This window comes from Chiloscyllium plagiosum, chromosome 25 (genome assembly GCF_004010195.1).
Source record: "Chiloscyllium plagiosum isolate BGI_BamShark_2017 chromosome 25, ASM401019v2, whole genome shotgun sequence".
Lineage (NCBI taxonomy): Eukaryota > Metazoa > Chordata > Chondrichthyes > Orectolobiformes > Hemiscylliidae > Chiloscyllium > Chiloscyllium plagiosum.
Genome location: NC_057734.1, coordinates 39,344,848 through 39,357,347, shown reverse-complemented (window position 1 = coordinate 39,357,347; position 12,500 = coordinate 39,344,848). Strand labels below are relative to the sequence as shown.

At 41.5% G+C, this 12,500-nt stretch overlaps 1 protein-coding gene across 1 annotated transcript in view; it reads left to right on the top strand.

The window, feature by feature from the left end:
* Positions 1 to 7,899, top strand: part of LOC122562762 (dual specificity protein phosphatase 18-like) — an 8,207-nt gene extending 308 nt beyond the window's left edge. Inside the window, exon 2 of the mRNA XM_043715918.1 lies at positions 6,378 to 7,899. Coding sequence (XP_043571853.1) covers positions 6,418 to 7,005 — 588 coding nt within the window. The 5' untranslated portion in view covers positions 6,378 to 6,417 and the 3' untranslated portion in view covers positions 7,006 to 7,899. The remainder of the gene's footprint in view (positions 1 to 6,377) is intronic.
* The last annotated feature ends 4,601 nt before the right edge of the window (positions 7,900 to 12,500 follow it).

Genomic DNA, 12,500 nt, shown 5'->3' with positions numbered 1-12,500 from the left:
GTAATATTTTATCTTGGTCGGGGCCATTTATATTGTAGTTAATACATCAAGTGCATAACTTAGTATGGGATGTACACTCAGAAATTTACAACTTTTTGGAAGGTGATTTTGCCTTTTGTTCATTCAGACATTACAGGCCAGTATTTATAAACAAAAACAGAAATTGCTGGAAAAGCTCAGCAGGTCCTTACTTATAAGCAATGCTTAATCTGCCTTGAGAAGACTGTGGTGAACCTCCTGGATTCGCTGCAGTCCATTTGGTGTAGGTGTACACACTGTTAAGAGAATGAATATTAAGTTTTGGACACAGCAACACCAAAGGAACAGCAATGTAGCTTAGAGGGGAACTTACAGCTGGTGATGTTCCCATATAATTGCTGCCCTTGTCCTCCTATATTGTAATGATTGTGTGTTTAGATGTTGCACTGCAAAAATCCTTGGTGAAGTTTTTGGAGTCTAACACTGCTGCCTCTGACCATTAATGGTGGAGGAAATTGATGTATGTTTATGAGGTGCAGTTAAGTGGGCTGGATAGGTTCAAGCTACTTCAGTGTTGATGGAACTGAATTCATCCAGGCAAGTGAGGAATATTCCATCACACTCCTCATTTGTGCCTTGTAGATGGTGGACACATTTTCAACAGTCAGGGAGTGAATTTCTCGCTGCAGGAATCTTAGCCCCTGTCATACTCTTGTCGCAACAAAATTTATCTGGCTCGTTCAGTTCAATTTATAATCACTGGTCACTTGGAGGATACTGATAGTAGAGGGACTAGAGTTCAAAAAGGCTATGAATATCAAGAGATAATAGTTTGATTCTCATTTTTGGAGATGGTCATTGGCCTGAATGGTGCAAATATTACTTGCCACATGTCACGTTGGACATACAACTTGCTGCGTTTGGACTTTTGACCATAGAGTCATAGTCATAGAGATGTACAGCACAGAATCAGACTCTTCGGTCCAACCCATCCAGTCTGACCTGGTATCCTAACCTAATCTGGTTTCATTTTCACCAAATCCCAAGCCCTTCCTATTCATATACCTATCCAAATGCCTTTTAAATGTTGTAATTATACCAGCTTCCTCTGGCAGCTCATTCCAAACACACTCCACCTGCTGCGTGAAAATGTTGCCTGTTAGGTCCCTTTTAAATTTTACCCCTCTCACTCTAAACCTATGCCCTCTACTTATGGACTGCCTCACCCCAGGGAAAAGACCTTGTCTTTTTACCCTGTCCATACACCTCATGATTTTATAAACCTCTATAAGGTCACCCCTCAGCCTCCAGCCTATTCAGCCTCTCCCAATAGCTCAAATCCACCAACCCTGGCAACATTCTTGTAAATCTTTTCTGAATCCACTTCATTTCTTGAGCAGATATCCAGGACTGAAGGTGTGCAATTATTAGCAAACATCCCCACTTCTAACTTTAAGTGGAGGAAGGTAATTGATGAAGCAGCTGAAGTTGATTCGGCCAAAAACACTATCCTGGGGGATTATTGCAGTGATATCCTAGAGCTGAGATCACTGATGTCCAACAACTACAACCATCTTTTTTTATATGAAGTATAACTCTAACCAGTGAACAGTTTCTCCCCAATTCCTATTGACCGTAGTTTATCTAGATGTCACATTTGGCCAAATATGGCCTTGATGTAAGGGTCATTATCTGTCACCTAACTTATGGAGTTCAGCCCTTTGTTCATATTTCAACAAAGGCTACGATGAGGTTAGCAACTAAGTGACTCTGGCAGAACCAAACACAGCATCAATGAGGTTATTTCCAAGCCAGTGCTGCTTCATAGCACTTATTGATGACACCTTCCATCATTCACTTAGCACCAAGATGATGGATCAGTAATTAGCGAGAGTGGATTGGTCTTTCGTTTTGTGAACAGGACAGACATGGGCAAATTTCCATATACCTGGGTCGATGCCAATGTTGTAGTTGTCCATGTTAGCACTGGCAGACAGGAAGGTGGTTTGAAGTGAGTCTATTTCAACACCAGGATCATCCAGAATAAGGTAGGTGAACTTGTGGCATGGGTTGGTGCTGTCGATGTTGTGGCTATTTGTGGAGTTTAGATGTTTCAGTAAGATCAGGGAAGGTGGTAAAAGATGGGGAGGTGTGACGTTGTTAGTCAAGGACAGTATTACGGTTGCAGAAAGGACGTTTGATGAGGACTCATTTACTGAGGTAGTATGGGCTGGGGTTAGAAACAGGAAAGGAGTGGTCACCCTGTTGGGAGTTTTTGTCAGCCTCCGAAAAGTTCTACATATGTAGAGGAAAGGATTGCAAAGATGATTCTGGATAGGAGTGAAAGAAACATGGTAGTTGTTATGAGGGACTTCAACTTTCCGAATATTGACTGGAAACACTATAGTTCAAGGACTTTAGATGGGTCAGTTTTTGTCCAAAATGTGCAGAAGGGTTTCCGTACACAGTATGTAGATAGGCCAACAAGAGGCGAAGCCGCATTGGATTTGGTATTGGCTAATGAACCGGGCCAGGTGTTAGATTTAGAGGTAAGTGAGCACTTTGGTGATAGTGACCACAATTCGGTTATGTTTACTTTAGTGATTGAAAAGGATAGGTATATACCACAGGGTAAGAGTTATAGCTGGGGGAAAGGCAGTTATAGAGTCATAGACGTGTACAGCATGGAAATAGACCCTTCGGTCCAACCCATCCATGCAGACCAGATATCCCAACCCAATCTAGTCCCACCTGCCAGCGCCCGGCCCATACCCCTCCAAACCCTTCCTATTCATATACCCATCCAAATGCCTCTTAAATGTTGCAATTGTACCAGCCTCCACCACTTCCTCTGGCAGCTCATTCCATACACATACCACCCTCTGTGTGAAAACGTTGCCCCTTAGGTCTCTTTTTTCTGTTTCCCCTCTCACCCTAAATCTATGCCCTCTAGTTCTGAACTCCCGACCCCAGGGAAAAGACTTTGTCTATTTATCCTATCCATGCCCCTCATAATTTTGTAAACCTCTATAAGGTCACCCCTCAGCCTCCAATGCTCCAGGGTAAACAGCCCCAGCCTGTTCAGCCTCTCCCTGGAGCTCAGATCCTCCAACCCTGGCAACATTCTTTTAAATCTTTTCTGAACCCTTTCAAGTTTCACAACATCTTTATGATAGGAAGGAGACCAGGATTGCATGCAATATTCCAACAGTGGCCTAACCAATGTCCTGTACAGCCGCAACATGACCTCCCAACTCCTGTACTCAATACTCTGACCAATAAAGGAAAGCATACCAAATGCCTTCTTCACTATCCTATCTATCTGTGACTCCACTTTCAAGGAGCTATGAACCTGCACTCCAAGGTCTCTTTGTTCAGCCACACTCCCTAGGACCTTACCATTAAGTGTATAAATCCTGCTAAGATTTGCTTTCCCAAAATGCAGCACCTCGGCATTTATCTGAATTAAACTCCATCTGCCATTCCTCAGCCCATTGACCCATCTGGTCAAGATCCTGTTGTAATCTGAGATAACCCTCTTCGCTGCCCACTACACCTCCAATTTTGGTGTCATCTGCAAACTTACTAACTGTACCTCTTATGCTCGCATCCAAATCATTTATGTAAATGACAAAAAGCAGAGGGTTCAGCACCGATCCTTGTGGCACTCCACTGGTCACAGGCCTCCAGTCTGAGAAACAACCCTCCACCATCACCCTCTGTCTTCTACCTTTGAGCCAGTTCTGTATCCAAATGGCAATTAAGCAAGATTTAGGATGCATAGGATGGAGAAGGAAACTGCAGGGGATGGGCACAACTGAAATGTGAAGCTTGTTCAGGGAACAGCTACTGTGTGTCCTTAGCCAGGAGGGACCTAAAGAAAGAGCTAAGAAGAGTCAGGAGGGGACATGAGAAGTTTTTGGCAGGTCGGATCAAGGAAAACCCTAAATCTTTTTATAGGTATGTCAGGAATAAAATAATGACTCAAGTAAGATTAGAGCCAGACAAGGACAGTCGTAGGAAGTTGAGCGTGGAGTCCGAAGAGATAGAAGAGGCGCTAAATGAATATTTTTCGACAGTATAGACACAGGAAAAAGGCAATGTTGTCAAGGAGAATACTGAGATACAGAATATTACATTAGACGGGATTGAGGTTCATAAGGAGGACATGTTAGCAATTCTGGAAAGTGTGAAAATAAATATGTCCCCTGGGCTGGATGGGATTTATCCTAGGATTCTTTGGGAAACTAGGGAGGAGATTGCAGAGCCTTTATCTTTGATCTTTATGTCGTCATTGTCTACAGGAATAGTGCCAGCAGACTGGAGGAGAGCAAATGTTGTCCCCTTGTTTAAGAAGGGGAGTAGACACAACCCTGGTAATTAAAGACCAGTGAGCCTTATTTCAGTTGGGGGTAAAGTATTATAAGAGTTAGGATTTATAATTATCTAGAAAGGAATAATTTGACTAGGGATAGTCAACACAGTTTTGTGACGGGTAGATCAAGCCTCACAACCTTATTGAGTTCTTTGAGACAGTGACCAACAGGTAAATGAGGGTAAGCGGTTGATGTGGTGAATATGGATTTCAGTAAAGCATTTCACAAGATTCCCCACAGTAGGCTATTGCAGAAAATACAGAGGCATGAGATTGAGGGTGATTTAGTGGTTTGGATCAGATATTGGCTAGCTGAGAGAAGATAGAAGGTGGTGGTTGATGGGAAATATTCATTCTGATGTTCAGTTACTAGTGGGGTACGGCAAGGATCTGTTTTGGGCCACTGTTGTTTGTCATTTTTATAAATTACCTCAATGAGGATGTAGAGGGTTGGATTAGTAGATTTAAGCTGCAGAGCTGGGCTAAGAGATGGCAAATGGAGTTTAATGCGGAAAAGTCTGAAGTGATTCACTTTGGAAGGAGTAACAGGAATACAAAGTACTGGGTTATTGGTAAGATTCTTGATAGTGTGGATGAGCAGAGAGATCTCTGTGTCCATGTGCATAGATTCCTGAAAGCTGCCACCCAGGTCGATAGGGTTGCTAAGAAGGCATACAATGTGTTAGCTTTTATTGGTAGAGAGATTGAGTTTCAGAGCCATGAGGTCATGTTGCAGCTGTACAAAACTCTGGTGCGGCCGCACTTGGAATACTGCATACAGTCCTGGTTGCCGCATTGTAGGAAGGATATGGAAGCATTGGAATAGGTGCAGAGGAGATTTACCGGGATGTTGCCTGGTATGGAGGGAAGGTCTTATGAGGAAAGGCTGAGGGACTCGAGGCTGTTTTTGTTAGAAATAAGAGGGATAAGAGGTGACTTCATAGAGACATACAAGATGATCAGTGGATTAGATAGGGTGGACAGAGTGAGCTTTTTTTCCTCAGATGGTGATGGCTAGCATGAGGGAATGTAGCTTTAAATTGAGGGGTGATAGACATAGGACAGATGTCAGAGGTAGGTTCTTTACTCAGAGTGTAGTAAGGGCAGGCATGCCCTGCCTGCAACAGTAGAAGACTTGCTAAACTTTAAGAGCCTTTAAATAGTCATCAGATCAACACATGGATGATAATGGAATAGTATAGGTTAGATGGGCTTCAGATTGGTTCACAGGTCAGCGCAACATCGAGGGCCAAAGGGCCTGTTCTGCGCTATAATGTTCTAAGCTCTAATAATAAGCAAACCAGCCTAATTCAACATTCCTGTGCTAGGCCTGAGCCCCCTTGGATACCAAGTGGGTATCCAAATACATTTACTGATGAGAATTTCTACTTTTACCACCCTTTCAGGCATTGACTTCTCGGTCCCTACCACTACCTAGTTAAAAAAGAATATTTCCACACCTCCTGCAATTACTTTAAATCTATGCTTCTCATTTTTTTCTAACCTCCACTAAGGTATATGTGTCATCCCTATGTACTTCATCTTGACCCTCATCATTTTATGTACCTCAATTAAGTCATTTCTTGGCCTCTATTCCAAGTAAAACAACCTTAGCCTAGCCAGTCTTAACTAAAGTTTTCCAGACATGGCAACATTCCCATTAATCACCTCTGCATCCTCTTCTGAACAATCACATCTTTCCTATCATGTGGAAAACGGGTCACTGTACTCAAGCTGTGATCTGGATAGTGTTGTATATTGCTGTAACATCTCTACTGCTTAAGATGCTCCTTAAGACATATATCTTGCCAAGTTTTTGATATCCCAATTATTATCTCTTAGGTCAAAAGTTGTCTGATAACATTCCTGTGGGCATCTTGGGCTGCTTGCTGTGTTAAAGGTACTAGATCAATGCAAGTGGTTGTTATCTACCCTGTCAGGACAATTAGATTAATGATACTCACTGGTCAGAAACTTGATATTTTCTCTCCAACTGGTACTTTTAACTGTTGTTTCTTTTTAGGAAACTTGAACATTGAAGAAAATCCGACGTTATATTTATAATGGATTTGAATCTTCAGTTGACAGCAAAAAGCATTTCATCACTTCACTCCAGACGACCCAGACCAAGTCTCTCTGGTTTGGCTCAGATAACACACAGTTTATATTTAAGCAATGCAGTTGCTTCAAACAATCAAAGCCTCTTGCAGTCAAATGGAGTGACGTGTATAATTAGTGTGACCTCAGAGGTGATTGGTTCTAAGTTTCCAGGTACTGAGTATATTAACATTCCAGTTGCAGATTCTCCATGTTCACAGCTAAGTGTGTATTTTGACATGGTGGCAGACAAAATCCAGCTTGTTGAAAAATCACATGGACGAACATTGCTGCATTGTGTTGCAGGAATCAGTAGATCCGCCACTTTGTGCCTTGCTTATCTCATGAAATACCATCACATATCTCTGCTCGATGCTCATACCTGGTTGAAAGCATGCAGGCCTATAATTAGGCCAAATAGTGGATTCTGGAAGCAGCTGATAGAGTATGAAGACAAACTCTTTGGAAAAACTAGCATCAAAATGGTGATGTCGCCACTAGGAATCATACCAGATATATATGAAAAAGAAACAAGAGAAATAATTCCTTTTTGATACTGTATATCAAGTGCATAAAGTCTATTGAATGGTGATATGTTTGTGCTATGAGTTGCTATTGTATACATTTGCTTTTAAAGACATCCATGGCTAACAATTAATACCTCACAAACATCATCTCACGCATTCCATGGCCCTCACAAGATAACAATCACAATGTATGGTGTTGATAAAGCACAGCAGGTCAGGTAGCATCCGAGGAACAGGAGAATTGATGCTTTGGACATAAGCCCTTCATCAGGAATGTGGCCCTCACAAGATCACGGTCAACTTCAGAAAAAAAAAACCTCATTTCAGTCTTCATATTCTCGTATATTTTTGTTCTTGCCATGATATTGATGTCGATAGTCTTCTGTCTGCAGTCAGTCCTAGGCTGCTATTATTTTCCTCTAGCTTTGCTCCTGGTCAGTTATTCAAATTCTACAGTAAGACTTTGTAACAACCCTAAGGTCCGTGAAGAAAAGCAGCCATCATAATGTATTTGTGCTTTGGTTGCACACACTGATTTTGAAGAGTTTGTTATTTTGAGAGAATGGAATCCGTGTGTAAGATGAACTTTCTTGAACATCACTTGTGTTCTAACTATGAAATAAAATTGTAGACATTCATGAGAGTATATATTGGAGCAACTAATTGGTTGTTTCAACATTGCATTCAATTCTAAAGAAGTAGTAATTTTACATGGCTAGCCTTAATAACTTGCAACAGAGCTTAGCATTATACTTAACCAAAGTGATGAAATTAGAACTGTTTATAAGCAGTACAAATATAACATTTAAGATGTTGCTACCCTTTTTTGTACTGTAGTTAGTAACTGTAAATTTTGGTGATAGAGTAATAACCTGCAATGAAATAATAAAATCAAAGTAAGATTATTTTTGTCAGAACAAACAGGAAAAACTGGACTGTACAACTCTTTGTATCTAAAAAGCACTTTTGGGTTTTGAAGATGAGAAAAGCTATGATCTTAATGTTTTATTTATAGGATGTGGACATCACAGGTAAGGCCAGAATTTATAACCCATCCTGAATTGTCTTGAGGAAGATTGTCATGAGCTGTTTTTTTAAACTACAACAGTGGTAGCAACGAAAGAAACTGTACATTTTAAGTTTGATTTGCAAAAGGAAAACAATGGTCTGCGAAAAGGGGTTTGGATTGGGGCAAGGTAGTTTTTATTAAAATAAGGCAGGATCTGTCCAAGGTAAACTGGGTACAGCTATTTTAGGTAAATCTACAGCAAAACAGTGATGGGGGTGGGTGGCTGTATAACATAGAACTGGCAAGAGTACAGACCCAACATATTTGCCTAAGGGTGAAATGTTGGAGCAAAGATGATCCTGGATGTCTAGGAATATTCAGGATGAGACAAGGAAAAGAGAGCCTTTTAGCAGGAACAAAGGTAAGCTGTAATGGACCAGGCCAGACCCACTCAAAACATTTCAAGAAGGTAGTTCAGACCAACTTTTCATGTTGATTTAAGCAGATGTAAAGTGGATATTCCAGGAGTGATGCAGCTGGTCCAACCACTCAGTTGTAAACAAAGCAGAATTTGTTTATACATGAACAAAAGGAACTGAATTTAGAATAACACAACTATTCGAAAACCCAATCTATCTACCGCAACTTAATAATGCTGTTCCAAGTAGTTGCAACATTCCCATAAACACTCCCTTGGCAAAAAAAAAGGTAAAATCAAATACAGGTTCTTACAGTAGCGATATCAGAGAGGGAGGGGATGAACATGGAGTTGTTTCCTTGACTGCTTGCTCAAACCAAACCAAACCAAACCCTGAACTGGGAGAACTGGCCACTCCCCTTTCATTGTCCAAGTGTTTTAAAAGAAAGACTTAAAATCATTCTCAAGTAAATATTTCCAGACATATCGGAACCTCTGCAATTACGATCCCTCAAAACAAAAACCGAGGGCAGAATAACCTTGTTAAAGGAGCAGCATTGTCACATAGCAAATCAAAAGTGGCCTTCATGGAGTCTGAAAAATGCAAAGGTGAACTTAAGAAAGAATCGAGTGAGCAAAGAGGGAGAATGGGAGAACCCTGATAGGTAACATGAGGGAGAATACCAAGATATTCAATAATATATCAAGGGGAAGAGGAAAGCCAGGCAAAGATTAGGAACCAAAGGGGCAATCAGTACATGGAGCTGGAGGACGTTTGTATGGTGTTAAGACCATATGAAATAGGAACATAAGTAAGGCATTTTAGCCTGCCCTGCCATTCAGTGGGATAATTGGTTAACCAATATTCCACATGTCCACTTTCCTGTCCTTTCCACATAACCCTTGATTCCCAACTGATCAAGAATCTATCTCAGCCTTAAATATACAGAATGACCCTGCCCCCATAGCTCTCTTGGCAAAGGGTTCCAAAGAGTCACGACCCTCTGGGAGAAAAAATTACTCCTCATCCCTGCCTTAAATTGCTACCCTTCAACACTGAAATTATGCCCTCTAATTGTAGACTATCCAATGAGGGGAAACGTCTCAACATTTATCCTGTTGAGCCCCTTAAGAATCCTAAATGTTTCCATGCGAGTTCATTCTAATCTCCAATAGGTAGATTCCCAACCTGTTTAATCTTTGCTCATAATACAATTCCTTCATAATGGGGATCATCCTAGTGAGCCTTCTCAGAACTTTCTCCAATAAAATAATATCATTTTGCAAATAAGGGGATCCAAATTGCTCACAATACTCCAGATGTCTTACCAACACCTCGTACAGTTGTTGTAAGACTTCCCTAATCATATTCAAAACCCCTTGAAATAGGGCCAACATTCCATTAGACTTCCTGATTACTGGCTGCACCTATGTGCTAGCTTTCTATGTTTTGTGCATAAAATGAGTATTTCACATCATCTTGGAGGAGGAGGATTTAGGTATGGAATTCTGCAGGAGGGACTGTGAGGTTCTTGAGCAGTTTAACATAGGGTGTGTGGAGGTTTCAGCAGACCTAAAAATGAACAAATACAAATGATTGGCTTCCCAGGCTGCTGTGGGAAACGGGGGTTGAAATTTCAAGTGCGCTTACCCAATTTTAAAAATTCTCTCTGGTCACAGTGGAGGTGCCAGAGGATTGGTGAACATTTAATGTGACAGTGAGGACTGCAGATGGTGGAGATTAGAGTTGAGAGTTTGGTGCTGGAAAAGTACTGCAGGTCAGGCAGCATCTGAGGAGCAGGAGATTTCCAGCACCACACTCTCAACATGTAATGTGATTCCACCTTTCAAGAAGGATGGTTACGATGAATCAGGGAATTAAAGACCAGTGAGTCTCACATCAGTAGTAGGGAAACTGTTGGACAAAATTCTGAAGGAAAGAATTAATCTTCACTTGGAGAGGTAAAGTTTGATCAGGGTCAGTCAGCGTGGCTTTGTCAGAAGTTGTTCATGCCTAACAAAATTTGATTGAACACTTCAAGGAGGTGACCAGTTGTGTCAAGGGCAGTGCAGCTGATATAGTCTAGGCTGCAGCACGTTAGCTATCGAGAGAGGCTGGATAAAAACTTAGATTGCTCAGAGAAGGCTTTGGTTGATTAACATGTATAAGATTATGAGATGCATGGACAGGGTGAATCGAAAACAGCTGTTCCCCTTATTTGAATAACAAGGGGGCTTCATTTTAAGGTGAAAGGCAAGAGGTTTAGAGAGAATTTGAGGAAAGTTTTTTTTCACCCAGAGTGTGACAGAGATCCAGAAATGCACTACCTACAGGGTAGTTGGAGCAGGAAATCTCCCAACCTTTAAAAATTACTTCGATGAGCACTTGAAATGTCATGGACCACTGCTGGAAAGTAAGGCTACTTTAGCTTTAGAATTTTATTTTGTTGGTGCATGTGAATGTGCTGTAGGGCCTCTTCTGTACTGTATAATTTTAGTTAGACAGTGAAAGTAGTATCAAAGGACTGTTAAAAAGAGAACCCAAGGAATCTGCATTATCAATTACAAAGAACAGCGATCTAGTTCAGGATGGTGTATGACTTGAAAATGATGGTATTCCCATGAACTGCCACATGTGTGGGTTATGGATATCATGGTTTCAGTAGATGCTGTTAATGACAACTTAATAAGTCCAACTTGTAGACATTGCACGTTGTGGCCATGTGTGCTGATCATAGTGGAACTAAATGTTTAAACCAGTAGATGGTTGCCATTCAAACTGGTTGCTTTTTCCTTGAAGATTTTGAGCTTATTGAGTTTCATCGAGCTGGACTCAGCCAGGCAAGTGAACAGTATATCATCACATTTCTGATTGATGCACTGATGATAGTGGAAAGGGTTGGGAAGCAGAAGATGAGTTAGCTGTCAAAAATATCAAACATCTGACTAGCCCTTGTAGATGCTATATTTCTGTGACAGATACAGTTAAATTTTCTGATTAATAGTGATTCTGCTCATTTCAAGCTCTTCCCAAGAAATTGCTGGTGGGAGAATTCAACAGTGACCATGCCAATATGTGTGAAGTGTTGGTTTGGGATGTTGTGTTGGGGGAGGTAACAGCCTTTTTAAGAAACAGCGATTGCGTGCAGAATGGCAGTATTCAGTTATAAACACAAGGCTGAATGTTGTTTAAGTCTTGCTGTATGTTGGCAAGGACTGCATCTTTACCTGAGGAGAAGTAACTGGAGCTGAAAACTGCAATTGTCAGCAACATCCCCACTTTTGATGTTGTAATGGATGGAAGGTCATTATTGAAGCAGCAGAAGATAGTTGGGCCTAAGGCATAACACTAAGGAACACCTTGATGCAAAATTCTGGGAATGAGATGGGTGGTCTCCATCAATCACAACTAAATCACAACCACAGTTTGTGGAGCACCAATGGGTAGTTTCACCAGTACACATTGACTTCAGATTTATGACAGTGCCTTGATCTTGCCGTAAGTGAAATGCTTCTGTGATATCAAGTGTTGATACACCTCTCACTTTCTTGATTCAGCTTAATAGTCTTGTTCGGATGAATGGGGAGAGAAAATCTGGGAATGTGGCCTTGTTCCATGATTTCAGCCTATGTGAAATAGTAACTATTAAAATAAGTTTTCATCTGAAATGTAAAAGAGTAGATCCTGATGTGTGATGGCTCTGTGGAGGGATGAATGAATCCAGTGGAGGAGGCACTAAATAATAATGTGGCCCGTGCTTGATGTTTGGTGTTTAACCTTGAAGGAGAAAGTGAGGACTGCAGATGCTGGAGACCAGAGCTGAAAAATATGTTGCTGGAAAAGCGCAGCAGGTCAGGCAGCATTTAAGGAGCAGAAGAATCGACGTTTCGGGCATAAGCCCTTCTTCAGGAATGAGGAGGGAGTGCCAAGCAGGCTAAGATAAAAGGTAGGGAGGAGGGACTTGGGGGAGGGGCGTTGGGAATGCGATAGGTGGAAGGAGGTTAAGGTGAGGGTGACAGGCTGGAGAGGGGGTGGGGGCGGAGAGGTCGGGAAGAAGATTGCAGGTCAAGAAGGCGGTGCTGAGTCAGAGGGTT